Raw genomic sequence first — 27,913 nt, 5'->3', positions numbered from 1 at the left:
CTTTTCAAGTAATATTCAATGGTAATATTAAAAAATACATAAAATGAAACATTTTTTGTTCTAACTCAGCCCCTTTGAATTCCACTGCTCTGGTCAAAACTGAGTAGAGATGAATGTTGCATCCATTGCAAAGTCTTGCTCACAGCTATGGTCTTGCTGAAAATAATTTTATGTCTCCATTTGTCAGGGGGGTTGGACTAGATGATCTTTTGAGGTCCCTTCCAACCCCTAAGATTCTGTGATTCTGTGATTCTGTGATTGCTCCTAAGAGCTCTTAAAATTGAGATTTATGGTAACTAGGGAGCCTCAAGTGATATAAAGAGGTCATTCGCACTTCACACTTCATTCCTGCCTTCTTGCAACTTACTTTAATTCAGGATTAAGCCTAATCTTGTTCCGTTTGAAGTCCAGCTTTCTAACAGTTTTTCAGATCCAATGTGGCCTGCAAATATGGTGCTTAATAGATGTATGTGTTCAGGTATGTGCATGTGTAGACACAGAGATAAACACACATGCATTCACACACACATGCGATTTGTAATACACCTGTTGAAAGACAAGGTAAAGAATGCAGTTTGGTTCATCATTCTGACCTGCAGAAATACGACAATTTGAACGACAGACAATAAGCCTACTATTGCCAAACTAGTACTCTGCTATGCTTCATTGGATTCTGCCCTAAAGCCAGCATTTTCAGAAAACTATTTAGCTACCACTGTTTAGATGCTTAACTCCTAGGAAAAATCAATTGTGATGAGCACTAGAAGCATTTTTTTTTAAATAATAAAAATCTCTGAAGAAACCCAGACTTTTTCCTCAAACTTTTCATGACAAAATGCTTCTGAGAAAGGAAGAGAACTGTAAGTCCCTTGCCTTCATGTGTTTCTTTGTTCTAATACACAGACATGTCACTTGTAAGAGATGCCTGTGCCATGACTATGAGTGGGCTGACCCTTTACTATCTAGCCTCACATTTGGCTTGTAAACAATAGTAGGAACTGAGCCCATAGAAAATATCTTGTTCTCACCAGCCTGCCACATTGTTTGACCTGGGAAATCAAGACAAACTGCTACATTCTTGGTTAAAAATAAGAGGCCTTTGAATTTTTTCTCTACTCTGAACTTTCTACAAAGGGTTGACTTTTGTCATTTTGACACATCTTTTGAGGTCTGCGTATAGCTTAGCTCTTATGTAGGGCTTGCTGTACTTAAAGAATTGTGCAGCAGTAGAACAGGCTCAGACCTATGAATAAAGGAAATGCAAAATGTGCCTTCTTGCATCAGACACCTGCATCTTACCATGCCCTAACATAGGGGCTTGTCTGTGAGGGGGGGAAGAGAGTGTTACCTCTGGTACCTCAGCCCCAGGCAGCTCCCTTCTCCTGGAGGAAGCCTAAGCTTAGTTTGTATTTAGCTCTAGAGCACCACTGGCTGCAGCCACACCTGGGCTGGATCTGTTCCACCTATTTTGATTTTGCATCTTCCATAAATCCCTTACAATGAGTGATTCAGCCTTTCTACTGAGCAACAAAGGCATTTAGAAGGTCACAGCTCACTGGCACACTCCAAAGGTTGTTTCAAGCTGCAAAGGATAAAATCAGTTAAACTCGTGTACAAAGTACGATACCATAAGGGGGCAGGGATATCATAGAATCATAGAATCATAGAATGGTTTGGGCTGGAGGGGGCCTTAAAGATCACCTAGTTCCAACTCCCCTGCATGGGCAGGGACACCTCCCACCAGATCAAGTTACTCAAAGCCCCATCCAACCTGGCCTTGAACACTTCCAGGGAGGGGGCATTCACAACTTCCCTGGGCAACCTGTTCCAGTGCCTCACCACGCTCACAGTAAAAAATGTCCTCCTAATGTCTAACCTAAATCTCCCCTCTTCCAGTTTTGATCCATTACCTCTTGTCCTGTCACTATGAGCTCTTTAAAAACTCCCTCCTCAGCTTCCTGTAGGAAGAAGAAGAGCTGGTAGGACCAATCTTGTGTTTGAAGTTAAGCATATGCACCAATTTATCACTTGTTTATGTGTTTCTTATATTGGGAATGCTAAGACTGTGTAGAACCGTAACTTGAATGTGGAAGAAGCTGGAAAACGTGGGACTTGAAACTCAAATCCTTCCCACCCCTAATATCACAGCAATCCCACAAGCACAGTACATGAACAAGGGTGGCAAATTCTAGAGGGAAGACAGCTGTTTGCCTCCACTGCCCTCCATAATGAACAATTCTAGATTATCTGGTTATGATGAGTCTGTTATCACTTTAGATCAGCAGTAGCTAGTTTATACTCATTTGTTCTTGGGGTAGTATCCTTTTACTTGCATAGTTCTTCCTCCCCGGTGTTTACCCTTGTCACCCTCTGAAACCACATCTGGTTGAGCTAAACAAGATGTTTTATGGCCTATACTGAGGGTACCAGTATCTCCTTGGCCATTTTAAGGTCCTCTTTCCTGAACTTCTCCTACTATGTATTCATTCCTATGCATTCTTTTGTTCACTGTGTCAGAGTTGTTCAGACTACTCTGCAGGGTCTCAGTTTATACAGTTGCATAAATATTTCCCTTTAACCTACCTAAAGTACAGCACTTAGAGATCTTTAGATGTGTTTTCATTTTTCATGATGATACCACAGTACTGGTCTTTAGATATCCATATTAGATGAACAATTGACTAAATGAGACAAGCCCTTTCTCTGCATCTTTTATCAGCAACTGATGGACCTGTACTTACCGCAGAAATTCTTCCTAGTCTCTAAGTCCCTTGCTTTTGTTGCATTAGACTTCTGTTGAGCCCTTGCTTTATGGCAGTTCAGTCCTACTGTGTATGCCAGATTCCTTCTTTCTTTCACCAGTGCATTTCATTCATTATTTCTATTACTTGGATATTGTCATTAACAGAAATTATAAATGCAGTCAATCCCTAATCCAGTTACACAATCATCTCCATACAGCCTGAGCATTTTACTGTAAGTACAGCCACTGCTGCTTCTCTTCAGCTTGTTTCTTCCCTCTGATTTTCCTGCATCATCACACTGACTTGCACGTAACACCAGTTATGTGTCAGCCACTTACTGAAAACTATACAGACTTACTTTATTGCAATTCCATTCTCTAAAATATAATGTATTTTAGCGAAGAAAAATACCAAGTTAATTTGGCACAATCTGGATCCAGTAACTATTTCTCCCATTTTCATACACTTTTACATCTCTGTTTCTTTTACACAATGTTGAGTCCTTGTAGGCAATTAAGATAATCCTAATTTGCTTTTGTGGATAGCTTTTCTTCTCAAAGATCACTACTTCATATTTTTATTGTTGTAATCATACAGTATTGCAATCTGTTTTAATAAATGCATTTAAACGCTTACCCCTGGCTTTACTACCTCAGTTACTGGGCCTTCTTGAGAGCTAAGCCCTTTGCACTTTGTTCTCACCTTGCACTTGACAATTTCTCTTCCACACCCATTCTCATTAATGTCCTTGGTTTTGCCTTTGTGCACTGCAGCATTATAATTACTGATGCTGAGCCAAATACTCAGGTAGTTTGGGGCTGTATCTAGATTATCTTTAATTGCAACCACATCTATGTTTCATAAGGTATCCACTTCTTTTTTATTCTTTATATGGCCAAGGTACCTTTCGCTACTTGCTTAAATTTCCTTTGCAGCATCCAAGTAAGCTTGGCTTTTGATGTTGTCACCTTTTCTATATGCCTTCTGTCTTGCAAGGCACTTCTTCTATTCCTTGTAGGTTCTTTCTTTACAGGTATCAATGTTTTCTCAATTAATTGTGAATAGAGTTATTTCCTGTAACTTATTCCCTGTGGGATACATAAAGATAATTTCTGGAACACTGGCTTAAAGGAACTCCAGTTGCCTGGCTGAACTGTTCTGGCTCAATATGTGCTCATATTTCAAATCAGTGGAGTAGCACCAATATTTTTAAATAAGTATTTCAGTTACTTACATTCAGCAGAGCTTGGCTTCCTATTGAGTAGTACTATTAGGTGTAACAGAAGAAAAGAAGCACTTAGTAAACAAAACTCCAAACTTGTCCTGAGTAGAAATCTTAACATCTAAAGGGGACAATTAAAGAAACACTGGAAATATAAAGCAAGAGGATGGATAATAAACCAGACCATTTTATCAGTTACATTTTTTAAATGCTGAATGGTCTTTAAAATGTCTGCAAACTAACATAGAAACACAGGAAAATAAGTAAGATTATTTGTACTGTATAATTTGGAGGATCACCTTGCTGTTGCTGTCAGTAAGTCATTACTGAAAAGAAAAAATCCCAGTTATTCAGTTGGCTTGATGAATGTCATGGTAGTATTAGGAAGAAAGCAGACAAATCCATAGGAAAACAACAGAATAAATTTGTACTGAATTTTTGTACATCAAATTGTTCATCAAGATCCAGCTATACATGAAGGGAGGTGGAGGGGCAAATCTTTATATCAATCCTACTGCTTTATAAAGAGCGACACCTGCCATTTCAAGGTCAGAGTATTTTCCTGTGGTTTTGTTGAGAGAGACAGTTGCCTGAAACCCTGTAACTCCTCCCAAGTGGTCTCCTGCCCACCCACCTTCACAGCCTGTTCTTGTAATCCATTCTGGTTTCTAAACAATACTATCCCAGTTTGCGTCCCATTCACAAACATGGTAATATTCCTGCAGTGGGAAGTCTAATGATGGCTCTTCTTGTGGACTTCAACAAGCAGGTATGCACTTAATTATGCCCTGGGAAATGTGCTCTGGGAAATAAATTTGAATTTTCTTTTGTTTTCCCTGCAGGGCCTTTAGAGGCTGTGGTGACCATCTCCACTCCTCCCGGCAGCTACCTAGTTTAGTTGTCCAACAGGAGACCACAGAGTGAATGGCACTAGAAAAAGCAGCAATGTAAGCAGGAAGGTTTTGCTCAATCCTACATGTTCTTTGTTGTTTTACCACTGTGGGTTAAAATCATTCTTCAACTGGCATGTAAAGAAAATCACCATACAAGGATCAAGAAAAAAAGAAAAATCATGACACTGTGATAAATCATATAATATTGGTGTTGAAGAAAAGGTCTGTAAGTGTTGGCACTGGTTACACCATAGGATTTGCTTTATGGCATCCTCCAAATTCAAGGAATTTCTTCTGCTGTGGAATGAGCAGGGGTTCCACTCCAAGTGCCTCCAAAATCTGTGCAGGGAATTGTCAGCACTGAGGCCTGAGCACAGACTTACCTGTGCTACCTCCCCGCAGCACAGGAACAGCAAAAGCCGTCCCACCAGGAACTCTGTGCACACAGTCGAACCATCTCTGGGACACCTCCTCGGGAGCGAGTCCTGGACCACCAGAGCGGTGAGGTCTGGTGGCCTCAAGTTCCCCGGCGGCAGGCTGGCAAGAATCCTGGTGACAACCTTCTCCCTGAGAAGGCTCAGTTGAGGTGCCCGATTCCGACTCAAGCATCGTGGTGTCACTAGATGGCGACAGACGCCTTCTGTACTGGGCAAAATAGCCAAACGCTTCCTCAAAAGAGAACAAAGAATAAGGCAAAAGTTGAAGTTTCATTATTCTTTAGTTTTTAATAATATAGCCGAACATCATTTTTCAAGGTATTCTCGTTTTCTCTCCAAGTACAGGGATAAGTCTCAGGCTTCTTGGGTAATTCTTTTGTTCGTGTACAGTATTTCCATTGCTGCAACCACATTTAAAACTGGCCACACAACATTGTCCTTTCTTGATTGCAATTCTTAATTATTTTTGTGAGTACTAGCATACTGTCTTCAGGCAGAAGCACAGCCTTGGTAAATACAAGTCACTAATGAATCAATTGAGCATAAACCTAATTTAGTTGCAATACTTTGTCTGTGTTAAGCACTATCTGTATTCTCTCTCTTGCCCTTTCAGCTACAAATTTTCACGAAAATCTAACGAAGAAGATATTTAAAGCATACTAACTTTTTAAACACGCATGTAAATGCAGCATTTCAAACTTAAACATAAATTAAACTTGCTCTCTTTTCAATTATTTTGCATTCCAAAGATATAGCCCCTTTTCCTGCTAAAAGAGTCCATAGGGAAACTGTTTTGGGAACTTCTTGAGCACAATTCTTCCTTCTAGTGTTGGCTTGTTAATAAAGGCATGTCAGAAGAGTTCTCAGGAAATTTAGAAAGCTTTTTTGAAAGTTAGAACAGAAATTGCTGCATAGGGGTGGAGGCATATAAGGTTTCACTCAGTGTTACTCAAGTGAAGGAAATCACTGCAGTCTGCAAATGAAGAAAAATCATTAATCTTCTTGTCAACAGAAAATGCTTTCCCAGTGTTCTGAGTCACTTAGGTCTCATCACAGCATTTTAAGCATGTTGAGCTTAGCAGGTTTCTAAAGAGCAATTAAATTATTCTCCAGTGATTGATAAACATGAAATACTGGTAAATAACTCCATGACAAAACTGCATTTTCATTTGTACATGCAGATATGGAAAAAATGCAAGAAATATTAAAGGCCCTTAAACCCATGGAAGGCACTCAGATGCCATGATTATGAATCTAGTGCGAATATTCAAATATTATGTGGGGTGCCTGCAGTGATCCAGGCCCAGAAGGTAGTGCTCAGCAGCACAAAGTCTGGTTGGAGGTCAGCAACTAGGGCTGTACCCCAGAGGTCAATACTCACACCAGTTTTGTTCAACATCTTCATTAATGACCTGGATGATGGAGCAGAGTGTACCCTCAGCAAATTTGCTGATGAGATCAAACTAGGAGGAGTGGCTGTTACACCAGGGGGTCATGCTGCCATTCAGAGGGACCTTGACAAGCTGGGCTGACAGAAACATCAAGGAAGAAACCTTTTTTTTTTTTTTTTTAACAGTGAGGTTGAGCAAAAGCACTGGCACAGGTTGCTCAGAGAGGTGGTGGAGTCTCCATCCTTGGAGATATTCAGAAGCTGTCTGGAATACAGTCCTGGGCAATTGGCTCTGGCAGACCCTACTTGAGCAGGAAGGTTGGATCCAGAGGTTCCTTCCAACCTCAGTCATCCTGTGATTCTGTGATATGAAAGATTTATTACCATGCTCAGTTGTGATTATAATCTTTGAAAAGAGTCACCAGCCTAAATGAATTATGTGAATTGTGAATATTGAAGTACATATTTGTTCATATATTTTCTAGCCACATGGCATGCTGTGAATACCAGCCTCATTAGAAATCCATTTGTGCTGTGTCCTAGAATTGTTCTTGCTCCAGATTTGGACCATAAAACACATGTTTAAAGATGGTTTTCATCAACATTTTAACTTTTTTTTTTTTTTTTTTTTTGTGCAGAAAAAGAAGAGGCATGTTAATTCATGGCAAAGGGCTGTATTTTATACTAGATGATACTAAAGACAGATGCACTTTCAATGGCAGACCTCAGCTGGAATTTTGCCTGCCCTTCAGGGAGGCTTGTAAGACCAGTGTAGTGAATGTGGGTCTCTCTCACCCATTACAGTGTCAGTAGTAAATCCATCAGTACATCTACCTTTTAAAAATATTTACAGAGATCTTTAAGTGTTTTTGCTCACAGATGCCTTTACAAAGCTCATTCCTGTTCACAGTTTCTAGAGGACAGCTACTGAAGATGTGTGCAGAGATACTGACCGGATTTTTGAGATTTCAAATAACTTCAGTCTAATCTAAAGGGCCCAATGTGTTGTCTCACCACTGACGAGTTCAGCTATACTCAGCCTTTTATAAATAAAGTTGGTTCTTTCAGCAGAACCAGCTGAACAGTTTGGAAATTAATTCTGAAAGGGACATATTATGAAAGAGGCATACTTACTCTATGCGTATGTAATGTTTGCACATACTATACATTGTAACGACAGGCGACACTTTCTATTTTGTCAAGGGTTTAGATAAACACTGCCTAAGAAGAACATGTGTGGGCCTGCTGAACACCTCCTTTGAGAAGTCTGGCAGGTAACAACTTTCTGCAGGAGATTACACAAAGCTGCTTAAAAACCAGTTCGGTTTTCCAGGCATGAAGTTAAATATTTGCTATTTACTTCCCACCATGCATCTGCCCATCCTCATATGTTCCTTCCCCTTAGGCACCTTCTATTCAACCAGGTGACAATAGAAATAAAGCACCTATGCAGATACTGAGATCTGGAAAACAGTGCTGCAGAAACACTGCTTTTTCCTTCCCTCTCCATGTGTGTGGAAAAGACATCATGGACTCAACCTGCAGCTGCTCAGAAAACATCTACAACAGGCCCAATTTCACATGCAGATGAATTTCTCTTGCTCTTGTGACACAGCGGAAGTATTTCATTTTTGTGGCACTACTATCAATTTATGGTTGTGTATAATCACCCAGGGGCCTCTGCCCAGCTGTGGTCTCTTACATCTAGCCAGTGCAAGTTTGGAATCTGATAACCAAAAAGCTCTTGGAAGCCCATTATTGATCTGACACTTAATGGAAGGGTTTTGGTCCATGCCTTGCTTCTTCTCAGTTCCCAAAACCCTAGAAGGGCACTCACAGCACAAGAGTGAAGGAGAAAGCAGGATTATGGTCCTCACTATTCAGGCCCAGACTATCACAAAATCACAGAATCTTAAGGGTTGGAAGGGACCTCGAAAGATTATCCAGTCCAACCCCCTGCCAGGGCAGGATCACCCAGAGCACATCACACAGGAATGCATCCAGGCGGGTTTTGGATGTCTCCAGAGAAGGAGACTCCACAACCTCTCTGGGCAGCCTGTCCCAGTGCTCTGGCACTCTCACAGGAAAGAAGTTTTTTCTGGCGTTTACCTGGAAGACTATGTTTACAGTTAATCAATTACTCTCTTTGTTCATGTCAATTGTCTTTACTCTTTGTAAAAATAGCAAATGATTTAGCAGCTCTCAAACCTTTTTCCTCACTTTTCTCCCTCGGGATCTCCACATCTCCAGGGAGTGTATCTTGTAGGGAGAAATAATTGCTGGAGCTGTTGGCAGCAAAGTAATGATGCCAGCAGGGGACCAAATGTTGGAGTAGGGAATCTGGGGGACAGACAGACCATAAAAGGGGCTAAAAGAAGAGAGGAAGAAGAGGAAGGAGAGGAGAGGCAGTATGTAGGCAATGCCCAGCCTCCTGGGAGGGTCTCAGAGCTGCCACATTACACCACAGAGGAGACCCCTAAACATGACATAATCCCCACAAACAGTAGCAGCTCCTAGGAGCTTGAGGTTCTTTCTGGTCCTGGTCCTTTTCCACAGTCTGTGATTCCTAGCAGAGCCCTCCATCACAGCCCCACTTCACACTCTGCCCCTCTCCCAGCCCCAGCCACCCACCCCATCCTGATCCCAGGAGCTGCAGGGTAGAAAAAGACTGAACTTCTTCTATTGCTATTATAAAACCATGATTCACACAAGTGACTGAAGGTTTACTGTGCCACCAACTTTTAGACTGAGGATAGTTAAAGAAGAATAAGGAAGCTATATTTTGTGGTCCTGCTACGAATATTCTAAGTTGGAATAAACTTCTCTGCATAGGTTAAGACCACGACTGTTGTCCTGAAAGGTGCGTCTGTTACCCGGTGTGCCAGAAGCCAATCCACACACAGAGTCAAAATATTTGCTTTAATATCCAGTTCTGTGCAGAAAGGGGAGCAGGGGGGCATTCCACAAAGCAAGCTCACTTTCCCAAAACACAAGTGCTACTTTTATACCCAGAAACATGAGAAAGAACTTAATCTCTAACATTATTCTATCACTGGCACACATGACTGGGCACTAATCCTTTGCTTCCATCTGAGGTGGCATTGCTCAAAAATTTCACTACACCTGCTCAAAGAGTAGGGGGCTTGTTGTTAGTGGGGGTCCCTCTAGCCTGTGGGTGTGAATCTTAGTGTGCTAATAGATCATTAATATGCTAATATGGTGATTTCAATTACTCAGTGTTTTTTCCCCCGTGTTCAAGGCTGTAACCCAAGATAAGCTGTGGGCAGTGCTCCTTCCCATCCTTTTCACCTGGCTACCAGGTGTCATCAGGCCTGTCTCAAGGCTGGGCTGTTGACTACCTGGGGCATGTTTTTCTCTAACTGGAATCTGGTTTTGTCTGATTCTTACTGTTTCACTCTTATCTAGGCCCTGTTTTCATTCTGCATGTCCCTTGTGTTTTCTTTTGTGTGATTTTTCCCCAATGTAAATTTTTCCCCCAAATGCTACTTATTTCAATTAATAACTGACCTCACCAGTACACCCACCAACCATTGAATTGTCAGCGGTGTCACTGAAAGTATTAGTGTCACAGAAGATCCTTACTGTCTGAAACCTTGTTAGTGTTTTCCTTCCCTATTTGAGGGCTGTAAGTTCTGTTAATAAAGTAACTGCTCACAGAATGTATCTGAATTCCCTTAAGGTACCAAACGATACAGACTTAACCGAGAACAAGCTGGATTTAAATTGGTTTACAGACCAGCCTCCAAGGGTTTTCCAGTGATGGTTAATGTGGTATCAATGAGCGGAGCCTCAAAGGTTCATGGGCCAAAACTGTTTAATAGTTCTATAGTTGCGACAATTATACAAAATCCATGCTGCTGATAAAAAGCTTGTTTTGCTAGCAGATAACGAAAACAACTACAAGAGTATTTAAAATTGCTTTATTAAAATATACCAGCCCAGAAGTATTTTAATACAGTTAAATACTTAAGATGATGCTGCTTTGGAGCAAATAATGACATAAATTGTATTTCTGGATCAAAGGCCTGGATTCTGGCGAGGACCTAATAGTAACCATGGACAGTAACCACCTCAGCACAAGCTCTCAAACAGTGCTGTACAAAAGGAAATAATGTAATATTTGAACGTGTAAGGGGAGTATTTGCGCGAGGCAAGGAAGGGACCCCATCCTCGTCCCCACAGGTAAGGCTGCTGAAGATCCGCGCGTGGCCACGCAGGGCACCTGAGGCAACCCTGCCGTGATCCCCTGGTGTTCACTGCCCCCACGCTTCAGACCTTCTCAGCACAACCCCAGGTCTGAGCACCTCCGTTTCGGTTCCCTCCTTCCCTCCCAGAGCCAGGTAAATGCTGCTCACCCGCATCGCTACCTACCGCAGCCTCCAGCCCGCTCGCTGCTTCCCTCTCCCCGGCTCCGGGACGAAGCCGCTGAGTAGCTGGAGCTCGGGACGAGCGCCCAGGCTGGGAAGGGCCGGCAGCGAGTGCGCTCACAATGCCATGGGGGCGGGCAGGGGAAGAGCATCTTCAAGAAGCACGTTTGGAGACACAAACCCCCCAAACCTACAGCTCCTTAAACCTAGAGATTCAAGAGTCTCGTTGTAGATGGCAATTTGATGTCGCTTTTTATACTGATATGTATTTATGTAACAGGAAAGGCTCAAGTGAGATACGGGGGACAGTTCACACGCCCGTCACACACCCAGGGCCTAAGACCATCGCCGGGGCCTCGGCGCCGGCGCACGCCTCGTATTCCCGAGAGGATGCGAGCGCTTTGGGAAGGTTTGCCGGCTTCCGCGTACAGCTCCGGCGTGGGACGTGCGGCCCGCGGGCGGGGGGGCCAGGCGGCTCGCTGGGAGGCGAGGCTGCCGAGGAGCCCGCCGAGGAGCCCGCCCCGCCGCGCCCGCCGTCAGGCGAGGGGGCTGCCCCGGCCCGGCCCGGCCCGGGACGTCACCGCGCCCGGGAGCGGGAGCAGCGGGAGCAGCGGGCGGTGACGCGGGCGGTGACGCTTCCGGGTGACGCTTGTGACGCCGGGGCGGTGGGACGGGACGGGACGGTGGAGGCCGTAAGATGGCGGCGGCGGCCGGACGCGCTCTCCCCGCCCCCTTCCCCGCCCGCCGGCGCCGCTGAGAAGGCGGCGGCAGCAGCAGCAGCTCCGTGGCCCGCCCCGCCCCGGCCCTGCCCCGCCGCGGGCCGGCCGGCCATGTAGACGGGGCGGCGCGGCCGCCCTTCCCCGCGCAGCCGCCCCTCTCCGGCGGGCGCCATGGAGGACGTCGGCTCGGGCGTGAACGCGGACGCAGAGGTGCGGAAGCTGCAGGAGCTGGTGAAGAAGCTCGAGAAGCAGAACGAGCAGCTCCGCAGCCGCCACGGCGCCCTGCCCGCCGCCCCCGCCAGCCCCAAGCGCTTCCTGGGCGGCGGGCCCTCCGCGTCGCCCCCCGCCGCCTCCCCGCCCGACGGCCGCTGCCTCAGCCCCAGGGCCGCCGCCCGGAGGCCGCCCCCCGAGGAGCCCGGCGGCAGCGCGGCCGGCGAGGAGGGCAGCGGCCTCCTGGACGACGCGGCGCTGCTCAGGCCGGAGGAGCTGGAGCGACTGGCCGGCTGCGAGGAGGACGAGACCGGCTGGTGAGGAGGCGGCCGGGGTAGGAATGGGGTGGGGGGCGTCCCGCTCCGCCGTCCCTGGGCGCCGGGAGGCGGGGAAGGCACCGTCCTCTCCTTGCCCAGCAGTCCCCGGGGGAAGGGGCCGTTTTCAGACGCGTGCCTGGTGTTTGGACGCGGTGTGGGGTTTTGTGTAGGGGGGAGCCTCGAGCCCTGGGACTGGCTGGAGGGAATAGCTTGTCCGGGAGGTGCCGAATCCTGCAGGAGAAGGGTGTTTTGGTTTCTGCACATCACATCGCAGCTCCCTGGAGGCCTGCAGCTCTGTGCTTTGTGTTAGGCAGCTGTGAGGGTATTACGTGGGGTCACTTGGGAGACTGGGGCAGGTTCCAGTTCCGCTGCGAAATAAGCTGCCAGGGTTTTCCGAAGTTCAGAAGGTGTGGAGGCGTTGAGAAACTTGTGGAAAATTTCTAAGGTAGTGCAGAATTAGCTTACAGGTACTGTTACAGGTTTTCAAACGTGCATCACTTTTGTTTTAAGCCTTGATTTCTTTCAGCTGTGAAGGCTGATATATCTGAAGGCAGAGGCAAGGCACTCCGTCGCGTGAGTGTGTTGTCCTTAGGTGTTTTCATTTGTTCCTAATGATTGAGGACCACGGTTTACCTCAGGCAGTTCCTCTCTTTTTAAATGCACTGCCTACCCTGCTACTCCAGCAGAAACACTTGCAGGTGGCTGTTCCCCTTGTCTTTATTATACTTGTTTGAGCTCCTATGGAAAATCAAGGTTTGCTCTCTTAACGTCGTGCTGTTCTCTAGTTGTCTTTTTTGAAATTTTTTGTGACACTAGTTGAGGAGAAGCTTTAGAGCTGCAGGAGAAATAGTGAGGAGGAGCATAATGTCAGCAGAGAAACACAAGGGAAGCGTGTACAGGGAGGAAAAGTGTAACAAAAGCAGTCTGGCTTGGGTCAGAAGTGGTTGTAGGTTCATCTACAAAGGTCTTTTGGGAGTGAACATGCAGCCAAATTTAAAAAACAAACAAATATGTCTTTCAGAGTTAGAAACACCTTTGAAAATGCTGAAATGATTCCATGCATGAACAATGTTTTAGTTGCTTAGGGAGTAGACAATGTGTGCACTTCCTTGGAGAAGTCATTTGTCTGACATCCAGGCCAATCCACTGGAGAAGTATGAGAGCATAAGTTTATTCTCATCCAATATGACCTTACTCAATTAACGCAAGGCGTCATCTTCCAGATGATGAGTCTGCAAGGCAGCTGTTCTTATGTCTTGTAATCTACTGGCTTATAGTACATGAGGGAAATAAAATATACTAAATTTGCACAGTAAGTTTGGAGTTTCTGAATGTTATGAATTCTACTGACAGTAGATATTATCATTTTAGATTTTAATCCTAAATCATAGGCAACATAATGCATCTCTTCAGTGAAAGTTGATGTCACAACAGAGCATATGGTGACAGCATAAATGCTGTGAGTTTTTGTTACTGTAGTTCTGGGCTCTTGGGGCAGACAGCATAAGTTCACTGCTTGTTGTCGGGTGTTTGGCATATTGCTTAGACTGCCTATTAATGTGGCTTCAGTCATGTTCCATGCAGGTTCTAGTCCTCAAAAGACCATAGAACTTAATTGGGGTCTATTATATCTTCATTCCTTTCCTAATACTCTAGCAACTAAAATTCCAATTTTCCATCTCAGATGTGGGACAATGACTAAGTCACAAAAGCATATGCCTAGAGAACAGCGGTTGTTAAAATTTACATATTGTTGTACATATCAAGAAATATGGCTATGTAATTTAAAAAGCTTTGTCTTTTCATGCTGTATTTTAATGAGCAATTAATGATAAGTGTGGATTGGCTAAATTGATTCCCATTGTTATAGAGTAGTTTGGAAAAATAATCAAACTCCTGGAATTTATGAACATCAGTTAAGTCAGTGCTTAATGATGGAAGTACACCGCTGTAGAAATCAAAGACCACTTACCAGCTGAGCAACCCTTACATGGAAACAAACTAAATTTAAATCACAGTTGATACATAAAAAATTGATTTATTTTCCCTGTTTTGATTGTCGGCTTAGACAAGCTTAGATTTGTCTTAACTTTATATCAGAGGGACCTTTCAGTGAGAAATAACAGATGATGAAGGGTGCTGGTTATCTCTGTTCTCTCTGCTTTGTGTAGTACAGACATTTTTTCAACCCTTGTATTTATATACCCCATTATGAAATTGTCTGCTGCCTTGTAATGGCAGAAGAAAGTCTTTGCAACTAAAATCACATTATTTTACATGTAATGCTCGCAAGTGATTAGTGCCTGTGAAGTCTGGCTGTGAATGTAGGATGGAACAGTTGATACTGTGACTGAAATTGATACTGAAATGTGACGTGTTGTTTTTTAAATCTACATTTTGGAGTTGATCAGCTCATTTTAAGGTTTTAATTCATTAAATGCTTTTAGGTAAGTCTACACAGGACAGGAGTGTGAAGTGAAAAAATGAAAGGAGAAGGTAAAAGTAGCCTAACTTACGAACAGGTGAAATGAAGTTGATGATACTGCTTTAGTAGCAGCATTAGCTATTAAAAGAGCATTACAGTATTAGTGAGCTTTGGACTGTTAATGTTTTTGCTTGTTTGTTTGGGTTTTTTTGGTTGTGGTTAGATAAATCCATATATGTTTTAGGTTTTAAACAGTTTAGCACATGAGACAATCTTCGAATAATGATAAATTACTCAAAATTTTAGTTAATTTAGATTTTCATGGACATATGCTTCTGAATCCTGTTTGATATGCTGAAACTTTCTTCCTAGTAGGGTACTGGAAGTTGCAAACAGGCACATGTGCACATGCACAGAGTACTGAGCAGTACATAGTCCCATGGAGACTTTTCTTTAGGCCTGCTAGTTACTTCCTTGAAAAGTTACTGGTGACTTTGGTGATCTGTTCAATGGGTGTTCATATTTAACTTGAACCAGATTGGATCAAATTGAAATTTGAAAATTGTTAAATAAGTACAGGGCTTTTAAAACTAATTAATTAAAAAGACAAAAGGACAGGACAGGGGACTAGAATGGAAAATTCTTCAGAAGCAGGATGAGGTATACAGCTCCTTGCCTGACTTGCTGGGTAAGGTTGGGTGTGGATGTGTAGCACATTCAAGACAACTTGGTAACTACGCAAGGTGGCTTGCTATGCTTCTTTTTTTTTTAAAAAAAAATAAAAATAAAGAGCTGTCCTGGGTTTATTGCAGGATAAGTGTGCACACGTGGGCAATTGCTGTAGTTTAGTTGTTCAGCTGTGAATCCACGGTAACTTGCTTTGTGGTTACTTGTTGCACAGCCACTTATCTGAGCTGTACAGTGCTTTTTCTTCAAACTTTATAGGCAATATGTGCTTCAAAGAGTATAGAGCTTACTGTGTATTGGTTTTGTACATGTAATTGCTCAGCAAACTTCAGAACAGTTGTGTGCTCTTTAAATGAGGACATGTCATTGCAGTCTAGTCTCCTTGGTAGGGCTGAAATAGCTAACAGCTGGCTGACTTTACAAATGAAAGGGAGTTACTGTGTGTTTAAAGTGAAATTACGGGGGGTTGTTAATAGCTCAAAGTCGTATTTGTAGTGTTTTTGAAGATCTCATATTGGTTTGGTCTCTTGTTTAGTTAAAATGAAAAGCAAGTGCTTTTATTGTTGTACGCACTGTCATTAGGATGCTGTTTCTATTAAACTGGTACCAATTTAATAGTCTACATTTCTGTTCTAGTCGTCCATTCCAGTTAATTGGCTAAGTGGCTGTTTTGAGATACAGAGGATGAACACATGGTTGTCATCTGTAAGGGCTGCCTTTCAGCTCATACTGCTTGATGTCCTTTCAGCACTAACTTTGTTTTGGAACCCTGAAGTTTGCCATAGGAAGCTACTAGTGTGAGTGTTTTAGGATGGAGTTGCACCTGGATGTACTCTTATTGCTGAGATTACATTGCAGCATTTCCTCTTCAGCTGCTAAAATGGCATTTTATTAATGTGGTTGAGGCCTCTTGGAAACTGGACAGGTTCTGATGAATTCCTGCCCAATGACCTAAGTAAAGGAGAAATTGATGTTTTCCCTTTTGTGGCTGATTAAATGTCAATTTTTATTTAAAGTTGGGGTTTTAAACCAAATTCAGATAATGGCTTCTCAGACTAGGAAGGTAATTTGAAAAGAAACACGTGACAGAACTAAGGGTTAGACAAGTTACCAGCTTGTCAAATGAAACAGCTGGTGTCACATCAAATATACCATTTGATTAATGTCTTTGAGATACCTATGTTTGTCGTGAAACAGATGTTTGAGGTCTATAGGAATAAGTTATTTCCATTTCTAGCTTCTTGTGTGTTATTTATGGCTTTTAAACTTGTTTCGTGTTTTGATGTTATGAAAGCTTCAATACCAATTTCCTTTAGTCTTTTAATGGTATTTATAAAACTTACTTCATAATCGTGTCTTTTTTTTAGGCACTATTCATATTTCTACTTTTTGAAAGTGTTGATAGAGCTCTCAAGCCTAGTATTTAAGCAGATTTATATTTTGGAACACATTTAACAGGACACTTAACTTTTCACTATTCCATGGAAGTATCACCAATACCACGTTAGACCATATATGGTCTGACAGATGCCTTCTGAGATGCTTCTCAGGTGGTAGACACTTGTACAGAGTTTGTGTAGCAGTTCTGAAGAAGATACATGACAGTGTTAAAGGAGTCTTCCAAGTTTTTAAGACCCCTTTTCCCCTTTACAACATCCTTTTCAGACAGCCTCATGTTCTTTTGAGATGAGGAAATGAATAATGGCTTAATTTCCAGCACCTAACCGGAGCACAACTACCTATCTTTAATTGCTGGTGACAGAAAGGTAGTTGTTTTCCCAGTTATACTTGGCAACCTCTCTGAATACTTCCAATTCTACTTGTAGAATTGGATCATGTAGCTAAGAAGTGCTGCTTAAAAATGAAGTTTTAATGAGATTGTCAAAGCGTTTTTCTAGTATTCATCGCCTTATTATGTGAGACCTGGAGTTTTGCTGTAACTCCTTCATCTCTCATTTAACATTCAGTAAAGTACACCACCAAATTAGTAATTACAGGCTGAGCAATGTGCCTCAGTCAGTTACAACTGCAGGATAGCAACTTTGCTAAGGGTGGGGGAGGAAGAAAGAGGAAATCTGTGGGCCAGATATGTGCGGGGATGTCACTTAGGTTTTGCTTTCTTTTTTTTAACAACCAGAGATTCTCTTCAGATCTTTAACTATTTAGTCAAAATTAATCTTAAAATTTAGCTTATTTAAATTGTTTCAGATAGGATCTCTTGAAAATTTTAGCCTGATCTACAAGAGTTTATACAGACACTGTGTTGTCTGTATCTGAGACTGTCTGGTATTATTGTCTCATGATTTTTTAGTAGCTTCTCATTGTGAATTTCCCTCCTGTATTTTAGTGGAATTTCTTACTGATCTGTCCTTAGATTTCTACTTTCTTTTTTTCACATCACTTCAGGTTGCTTTTTTGATCCTACTTTTCTTTGCTACATATTTATCTGCTTTCTTGTTTCATTGCCTCTATTGTACCTGCCAGTTTTCACTTGAACTTAATGTATCTAAAATAAATGAGCTCTAACTCTAGTTCCTTCCACTTGCTGTCTTCTTTCTAATTCAGATCTGTGACTTCATGTTCATCTGTATTTTTTTCCCCTCACACTTCTACTGGGCAGTAGAAGGATTTTGGTACAAGAAGACTTCCTTTCTTCCTGATGAGAATCTTGGCTTCTGTGGCAACTATCCTCTTGTATTTTAATGCACTGGGATATGTTTCTCATGTGAGGTAATCCCTACACAGATATTCCATTGCTACCTCAGTGTTGATCCTGTTCCTTCAAAGCCTTTTCCGACTCAGCTGTGTTTCAGTGCAACATGCTACAGCTTGTTCCACTTGGCTGACATTACCATATGAGCTTGTAGTGACAGTAGTCTTTCTGCCCTTTTTGTGCTGTCTTCCTGGAACTAATCAGTACAGCCCCTGGGTGCTTTAAACTCCAGATTGGCACTGCTGCTGTGGCATAGTTGACTAGTGACAGCTGAAGGAAGGGAACATTACTGTGTGCAGAAGAATCAGTGCCTGGGCTTCTTAAAGCTGTTTCAAAATAGGTTGAAGCTCCTGGGCTTCTTTTTATATGCTGTTTTCTTTTATATGACCATGTATTACTGAATTGTAGAGTCTTTGCTTTCTTGTGGAGAAGTTGGAGTTTAGATTTCTGGTGTGTTAGTATTTGTAGTATGGGTGGTAGCTGTAAGCTGTCAGCTTCCTCAATCGTTTTCAACTTCCTGTTTTGAGAAGGTGATTTAGTAGTGTTTAAGGATATATGAAATCATACTGGTAATCTTCAGTCTTGAAGTTGTTGTGCAGCCAGTCAGGGCCAGTTACATTGCTGTAGAGTGCATTAATGGCTACAAATGGGAATGCATCTCTTCTGGAGAGCTTTTCAGCTAAGGAGGACCTGTATCTTTTGGGTCAAACAGTAGTTTGACAAAAATGATCACATAGCTGCCTGAAGTTTTGTGCATGCATCATAGTATCTTTTCTGTTCTTTGTCCCTACTGCTGGGGAAAGAGGAAGAAGTAGTGGAAATACTACTCTGATTCTTAGCCTTGCCCTTGGTCTAATTTTTTAAAATCCAAATTAGGCAAAGCAAGTAGAATTAAGTCAGTTTCAAAAGTTGAGATTGGCTGTTCTTTGACAGATGCGAAATTAAGATCACTGCTTTTTAATAATGTGACTTTGTAATTGCATGGTGTGCAAGAAACTGTACTGAAAGACCCATTGTATTACTGCATTGGTGCACATGTGCTTGTCATGAGGTTGTGGAGTTACATGAAGGTTCTCAAGTTCTGTCTTTTCTAGAAATATAAGGTGTGAAAACAAAGTAAAAACAGCTGACTGGAAAGATGCGAGAGAATCTGCGATATATGTTTGGTTACAAAAGGAGGTGTATTTAAGCTTAAAATATCAGGTGCCATTTTATTAGGGTAGTATTTTAGGTTTGTTGAAGATACTGCTTTTGTGTGTCTTTCAAAAAGGACATGCACTTCAGTTTCTTGCCTCTTACAGTGCGTATAGCTGTACACACTCCAAATGTGCATGGAACTTCTCAAACACAGCAAGGCATGTCAGCTATCCACAGAGCTAGGAGTCTAGCCTGTACAGCATGAAAATTGGCTTTGTTACCTTTGACACTTCTTTGTATTGTGTAAATGTACCTCAGGACAGAAAACAGGCAAATGCTAAAAAGACAGTAAGTTTGAAGTGTTAGAGAGCTAGTAAATGTTAGACTTTATTTTTAGCTATATACAGATAATCACAGCAAGTACGATTTGTGTAACTGTTTACATAAACTGTAAAAATTGAGTGGCTCTTGTGCTTTCTAAGGATTTTCAATGTTAGAAATACATAGAATCATAGAATCCTAGGGGTTGGAAGGGACCTCAAAAGATCATCTAGTCCAACCCCCCTGCCAGAGCGGGGTCATCTAGAGCACATCACACAGGAACGCATCCAGGTGGATGGGCTCTTAGCTTTTCTTATGGGCAGAGGGCTTGTAAAGACTGTGAGGATTTATACAAATTCTGTTTTAATGACCAGCATGATACTGGCCAGAGCATAAGCCACATGAACTAAAGTATGTGGCAGTGGCTATTTGCATTGTAACAATTTTGAAAGCCTGGAAGGTACTAAAAATTCTCTCTCCTGCATTTGCAAATATAACATTCTAATTTCTGCATTTATGAGGGAAGAGTGTTTCAGAGCATGCTCTGAATAAAGCAGTCAGTGTTTTGGGCAAGATATTTGTGGGGTTTTTATAAACATGCTTCTTGGGAAGCCTTTGTAAGAAGTGACCTAAAGGGTAGTTATTTAAGGAAAAAAACCAACAACTTTAAAAGCTGTTTATAAAACATATTGAATTCAAGTTCTAGAATTACAGAGGAAGGATCAGCTAATAATCTCATAATAGAGCTGTGAGAAATAACTTGTGTGTCACTGATGTCATTGGCATAAAGGAACCAAGAACTTTTTGCTGTCTGTTTTGTATAGAAACATGGCTGATTAGGCTCTCAGATGTTCCTAAGATACTCCAAGTCAATATGGCTGTATGTGACACACTGTATGAAGTCCGTCAGTCCTAGAAGAAACACTCATTTAACCATTTATGCATATGCATAAGTTCTAGTCAGAGCTGTAGATCTTGCAGTTCACTGTTGTCTTTGCCAAAGCATAATTCCAAAGTTGGTTCTAGTCCAAAGAGAAGACTTAAATATCCCTATTTTGAGTGTGTGGTTGATTAGGACTTCTCCTTTAATCTGCTTTTTGAGGAAGAAGAAATTTTAAGCTGAATTTCTGTAGCCTTTAAACTGGAGTACTTTTTTCTTCAGTCATGGAATGCTGATGGGCATGCAAAGGCCTCAGCATGTCCTGCAGAACAATGTGATCTCATTGTTTCTCTCTCCTCTGTGCAGGTTCTCTCTTGTTCCTTGTTTTTAATGCTTGACTGTATACTCCTTACGTCAGAGATGGTCCCTTTGTTCTGTGTTCGAAGGAGAACTAAAGGATCAGGTTCTAGGATACAAATTTAAAATAAAACAAAATGTTTGTTGTTCAAGGCTACTGATATGTTCTATGTACTTTAGCATTGTTCCTTGGCTGTTAAAATGCTTATCATTTGCTACATCTTTGAGTTTAGGAAACAGTTACGTATTGCATAGAGCGTTATTATCTTTTTCAGATGTACGTTACTGAAATCTGAAAAGGGTAATCCTGATTTTTACATTTATGTGACATAGTGAAATTGTCCATATGCCTAATATGTCTGAAGGTATATTAGTTGGTATATCCCAGTGTAGAAAATAGGCATAATTTCTTGCCTGAAGTCTTTGGGTAGCCGTATGTTGTCAGTATTACATTGTATTCGAATATATAATTTAAAGGTAAAACTTGTGCTTTCTTTGTTTTTGGATTGTACTGTAGATGTAGCATAAAAATAGAAATAACGTAATATGTGGCATTTTGTCTGCATAGATGTATTTTTTTCTCTTCTTTTCAGGTTATATATGTCCCCAAAGAAGAAACTGACTCCAGTGCAAAAATGTGTCAGTCCATTAGTTTGGTGCAGGCAGGTACTGGATTACCCAAGTCCTGACATTGAATGTGCTAAAAAGTCGCTGATCCACAGGCTGGAACAGACAATGTCAGGTGAGTTCCTGCATACTAACACCACCAGGTTGTATATATTTATTCTAAACTAGTTAGAATTAGTTAGTAGATAGTTGTGAGAGAAGAAGGTGAGATCCAGCGGTTACTTCTGTCAAAAGTTTTAATTTGGTTTGCAAACAGTAATTCATTCTACTCTTTTTTCTGGTCTATATGAATAGAAGGAAAGGAAGCATTGGATCCTGACTTTTATGCAACCTACAGAGTTACAATTTGGTCAGAAGTTTTCAGGAAGAAACAACTCCCCTTAACTTGGAGGTTTTCTTATTTTAAAATAGAATCCTATATTAAATTGTTATGTTAATTGTTACATTCTAGTCAGTATGTTAACATGGAACTTCAATTTAGGTATTTTATTTCATCTAAAGAAACACAGGCTGAAGTTCTTGAAAACTTTAGGGAGGTAATACTGATTTCTGTCCCTCCCATCCCTGGTTATTTCCAATCTTGTCACAGTCAGATGAAAAAATCCAGAGTTCATCATTCTTGCTTGGTACAAGTTGGTTATAACCAAAACTGTTGAAGGACTGAGTGTTTGGCCTTGTGAGGATGAAAGCCTACATTCTCCACACTTTTATTCCCAGCTTTTTTAAGTCAAACCAGCAAAATGCTGAAGGTCTGATTAGAATTATGTCCATCTGCTTTCTTGCTTAATTTTTAAATTTCCCTGTTAAAACCTATTGTAATTTTAAAAAAATTACTCTGAGAGAACTTGCTTTCGATCAATATCTACGCTCTCCCTGTATTTCCATCTTTTTGCAGTCTTGAACTACATGTGATCTTATTTTTTAAACTGTTATCTTCAGGAATTATCAGAGTGGCTGGACTTCAGCTAAGAGTATGTGAACAGACAGTTCTAGGAGTGTTCCTAACCACCAGTTCCTTTACATGGTTCTACATAAACTTTGTGCTGACTTTATTTAACATTTTTTCCCTCCTTGGATTCTTTTCTGGAGCAACTAAGTCTGTTTTGCTTTGTACTAAAATTGTTCTTAATAAAATGTGAAAGCATTGCTGGTAGATCACATGAAAAGTCCATTTCTTATTATTATAAAACTTGCGGGCATAATGGTGAAAGTGCCTTCAGTATGAGTCACCTTTCATCTTTCTTGTGCTTTGTGTATGCTGTCTTGACAAATGTCTATTAACAATTTTCCTGAACAGTTAACATGAGATATATATATATATATAGCTTGCTACAGACAAAGACTAAAATTATAAACAATGAAAAGTACTCAGATGACAGGGATTTATTAATGATGGTATGAGTTGGGGAATTTGAATACTACTGAGTATTTAGGACTGGGTAGCAGTTAGATTAAGCATGAACAATACTTTTCATGTTTTAACAGCTTTTCAGAACTATGTAGAAATCTTCCAGATGCACCACAAATTCTGTTACCTTTGGGGTATCTTTAAAAAAATCAGTCATAGGTGAAGCAGAGTGACAAGAAGCTTCCCTGTGAAATGAACAAACTTGAAAGTTTGATCATTCAAATGATGTGTCTAGGCAACTTTACCTGTTTTTTTCCATAGACTGAGAATTTGCTTCTGGCAGTGATCCTTGCAGTATTTAATCTATAGTACTAATAGGGTAAAATGTTAGCTGTAGAAGAGGTGGGCACTAATACTGCTGGTTGGAGCAGTTGGCATGGAAAAATGAATTTGTAACAAAAAAGAAAATTGTCCTTTAGAACAACTAGCCTACTCAAAGACATGGGATAGCAGGAAGCTTCACTAGAGAAGGCAAGTAGTGCTGCTTATAGCCTTGAGTATGTTTCCAAGTCTACAACTTCTGGAATATCTTGTGACTTGTATTTTACATAGTACTTGTACCTCATGTACGCATCACTTAAATGGAACCAGTAACTAGTAATAGGTTATCAATTTCAGTTCTAGTCTCTGTGGAAAACTCTTTTTATACTGCTGTTACTTTCTCTGCTGAATCTTTGGTGTTTCTTTTGCCTTGACTATTTTTCTCTTCCAAAAGTTACTGAAATCCCTGTTGGAAAAACTTCAGGAATTCTAGGCCAGAAAAATGTTTTGGATCCAGCTTTTTTTCTGAGGAAAATTACAGTGCTGAGGAAGGTAGTTCACATTAGCAAGGATGAAAACTGCTGTAGCATATGAAGTGTCATCATGTACCAGAGTGTACTTTTTATATGTAACAAAAGTATCCTTTCATCTGAAGAAATCTGTATGTAGAAAGAGCATGTTTTGAAGATTATACAGTAGTACAATTGTTTTCTAATTTGTGGCTAATATTTTAAAATACTTGTCTGTGTAATAAGTACAAAATAAAGAATTGTTGTGCAGACTTAGATTTTAGGGTTTTTTTAATTGTCCTTTTTGGCAAGAGATGAAAAGTAAATCTCTTTGGCTTGAGAACAAAGGTTCAGTTGGAATAGGTGCTTTGGGGTTCCTGTGTGAATGCCAGAAGCATTTGCTGTCAAAGGAGTTGTCTCATAAGTGAAGCAGAATGCAACTGGCTTGTAATTACTGGTTTTGTTAATTGAGCTTTGAAATAAAATTGAAACTTCCCATCTGACACTCAAAATAAAGTCGAGGTACCTCAGTAAGGCTTGCTAAAATTCATGTAATTCACTAATTGTGGAAATTGGTGCATATAATTTAAGACTTGCAGTGAAGGCTGGAAAACTTTCCATCCTCTGTCTGTAACTTGTCTTTTCACTCTAACTAAAGCACTAGTAATATTAACTGGTTTAAACTCCAGAAATTATCTTTATGTGAGGTGCAATTTAAGGAATCTGCTGTAAAGTAAGCTTTAATTGGTGCTGCATTCTGCCATCCATTTGTTTGGGTATGTTTTTTTGGGCAGTAATAAAAACTAATTCACTGTTGTAATCAGTTAAAATACTTTAGATGCATTTAACCTAAATCCACTTTAGTAGGCTGGATAATAGTGCAGCTCCACCATTGTACTGGACAACTGAGAAGGTAGTGACCAAGAGCAAAGTGGGGTGGGAGAAGGAGCTGACACAGGCTTTGCTGCTGAAAGCAGCATTTCATGCAACTGTAGTTCCTTTTGGCTTCTTGCAATGTCAAACCAGCAAAAAAATCTTAGAGTGAATAAAAGGATACTTAGTAAACAAATTGGAATTCAGTTGCTTTTTTTTGATCAACTATTACCAGTAGCCATTGAAGCCCTTTGTCAGTAATGGAAACATCACACAATATTCTTTGAATACCTTAATTTCTGCTTTACTCTTTTTTTTTTTTTTTTAGAACAAGTTGAGTGTATTGTCATACATTTGCTAGGCCTATTATTGTCATTTTATAATAAATATGCATAGTTTCAATACTGTCATGCCTTAGAGTTTAGCTTCTAGCATGTAGTTGAGCTGCAACTTAATCTAATCTAGTTGTGCATATAATAAAGTTTGTATCTCCAGCTTTCAGTTTAATGTTTTGCAATTTAATTTCTTCTTTGTTAAAATACAACTCTAGTTAGCATAAAATACTTTCAGCAATGAAGGAACTGATTTTACCAAAAGTGACCAAATTTTCCTCGGTTCCAACTTCCCTCATTGAATTTCCATTTTCTGTTAAAATGAAATGTAAATTTCTGCACATTTAAGTAACTATACAAATCATACACCTGAAAATAGGGGAAAATGTTTGCCAGCGGTTAACATTAATCTGAAAATATTTCAGCATTAAAATATTTACAATAAAGAGAAGATGAAAGTAAAGAATATTAGGTCTTACATTGTGTATGGGGTTGAAACTCACAGACATAAAAATCCAAAAGTGTTAGAACAGGAGGTATACAGAAGGGAATAATCCTACAGTCAATTTGCTTTATTGTGCCTAGTAGGTTTGTGGTGCTCAAAAATACAAACTGAAGCATTTGCCATGCTTAATGTTTTTTTAATTTTACCTTATGATTTGGGGAATTTTGTAGGTGGTGTTGCTCAGCTCTGTGCTGCCAGTCTTGGGGGCACTTTTTGAAATACTGTGTCATTTAGACAGGTCTGTGAATTCTGGAGAACTTGACTTCATGTCAAGAGTTAGAGTAGCTTAGCTACTACAGTCTTTTGAGTTGCTTTCTTCCTGCCTCTCAACGCCTGCATTGAACATCTTGAAGAGATCAGTTGTAGTGATCTCAGATCTGTATTTTTTAAAGGAAAATATTCGTCACTATCTTGTCTTGCCCTTCTTTTCCACTTCTTCCACAGTATGGTTGTATCCAGGAGATGAGTAATCAGTTTAAAAACTTCCTGGTAAATTAAATGTTCTACTTGAATTGTGTAGTAATTAAATCACACTGAAGGTGCCATATAGTGTTGTATTTATTTTTCATTAGTTCCTTCAGTGTAATTTGTCATTTTTCATCTCCTTCACACAGCTCTCAAGAGACAGAGTTTGTACAGCAGCCCTTTCAATGCGGTCAGTTACACGAGCTCCTATAGTCCAAATACTAGTAGTCCCTACAGCAGTGGTTTCAACTCTCCCTCATCAACACCAGTGAAATCTGCTTTAGTGAAACAGCTCATACCTCCTGGTACCTCAGGTAAGCGTGTGTGTTCTTTTCTCCTTCCTTCTCTTTTTTCTTTCAAAAATGTCTTGGATTACATTTGCCTTGAACTAGAGTAAGAAGAGACAAAAACTTCTCAGTCTGTTGTCAGATGTTTGCATTGTGCAGTATTTAACTTTTTAGGAAGGGGTTTTTTTTCAAACTTTCTGGCCTGAGATACACTAAGAATGTGTGCTCTGGTTACCCATGTCCCTAATATCACTGATACATATTAGCAGTTAGACCAAAACATGTAGCATTAATTCTGTAGAGTCCCGACATAAATAAGTGGCTTCCAAAATTGGCCCCATAATTGACTGGCATGTAAAATGTCTAGTAGGTGTTTAAAGAATAGGTATCAGTGTTAAAGTCTTTGCAGCTACCCTATTACTTATTAACTGAAATACTTGGTATGCGTTGTGTCCATCTGAGATGTGAACAATATAATTTAAGGAAGAAGCATGTATTGTAATGAAAAGCATCCCATTAGGTTCTGCAGTCATCAGTGTAAACACTAACTTTTGGCACTGTTTTCTGCCTTTATTCTGCACCATGGATACTTTCTTTGCATTGGAAAAACTGATGTTGGAAACATCTTTCTACTCTGAAATCAGAATGTTGCCTTATTATATATACTTTAATTCAAGTTAGCTTGCAGGGAAGAGGAAAAAAAGATTGCACAGACTGTCCAGCTATCTGTAGTTTGCTGTGGACTTGTAAAGAGAAGCCTGCTCTCCAGTATCCAGGTTTTGTTTTAATCTGTGTAGCTCTGCTCTGCATTGTGTGCTACAATGCTGTACCTGCCTGTAGGAAAGAGAGATCAAACGTGACAGGCAATGGGGCATTAGCCAGAAGGCAGCAAATTGGAAGAGTTTTTCTAATATATTTAGCAAATGTATATATATAGGACAGATAGTATAATCAGATAAACTGTAGCTTAAGCATTCTAAACTGAATAAATATTAATTGGATCAGCAAGTCAAGGAAGATACAGTCAAACTTTGATCTTACAAGGTAGCGATACAGAGATGAGAATGAAAGCACAAATGGAACAGGTATGCAGTTGCTCTTTCTGCAAGAGCTGTGCAGACTTCATAGCAGTTTAAATTTGGTAGGGGTAGACCAGATGATATTATACTTTCAGCCTAGGTTTGCAATCAAATGTTTCAAATGGTCTGTGACACTCTCTAAGTCAGAATCTGTTTTCAGATTGGTGGTTCTTTTATTATGAAAGGAAATACAGCTTGCCTTTTTTTTTTTTTAACTTTTCCTATTAACTTTCTTTCTGTAGGTCACCTTAAAAGTTCAGCAGATAGAAATCCTCCACTAAGCCCACAGTCCTCTCTGGACAGTGAATTGAGTGCATCAGAGATGGATGAAGACTCTATTGGGTCTAATTACAAGCTGAATGATGTTACAGATGTGCAGATTTTAGCACGAATGCAGGAAGAAAGTAAGTATCTTCCATCTGGAAAAAAATAAGTGCAGTTGATTTTTTCTTTAATTGAATAACAGCAGTACTGCCTGCTTACCAGGGATGGAAAATGGGTATAGATTCTACTGTGGGTGTACAAATGTAGTTCTCCTGAGAAGGCTGACTAAGGACTTGTGCCTCCAGGATAAGGAAAGGAGGTTGCTCTGCAGAAGTGTTCTTCAGTAACAGTGGACAAAAGAGATGCTGGAGAGCGTATGGATTGTAGCATATGGTATAGACTAAAAGGATGGTTATTAGACTGGACCACTGCCCACCACCAGTCTTCTCAGGAGATGCATGCC

The 27,913-nt window shown here is 40.7% G+C and overlaps 1 protein-coding gene across 3 annotated transcripts in view; it reads left to right on the top strand.

The window, feature by feature from the left end:
* The first annotated feature begins 11,748 nt into the window (after window positions 1-11,748).
* The window catches only part of SLAIN2 (SLAIN motif family member 2), a 33,336-nt gene continuing 17,171 nt past the window's right edge, over window positions 11,749-27,913 (top strand). For all 3 annotated transcript variants that reach the window (XM_051617757.1, XM_051617756.1, XM_051617758.1), the window contains exons 1-4: window positions 11,749-12,320; window positions 21,434-21,582; window positions 25,970-26,134; window positions 27,429-27,590. In XM_051617757.1, the coding sequence (XP_051473717.1) occupies window positions 11,965-12,320; window positions 21,434-21,582; window positions 25,970-26,134; window positions 27,429-27,590 (832 nt within the window). In that variant the 5' untranslated portion in view covers window positions 11,749-11,964. The remainder of the gene's footprint in view (window positions 12,321-21,433; window positions 21,583-25,969; window positions 26,135-27,428; window positions 27,591-27,913) is intronic.

Source organism: Apus apus, chromosome 4, assembly GCF_020740795.1.
Source record: "Apus apus isolate bApuApu2 chromosome 4, bApuApu2.pri.cur, whole genome shotgun sequence".
NCBI lineage: Eukaryota > Metazoa > Chordata > Aves > Apodiformes > Apodidae > Apus > Apus apus.
The sequence above is the reverse complement of the archived record's forward strand: the minus strand, read 5'-3'. Positions and strand labels throughout refer to the sequence as shown.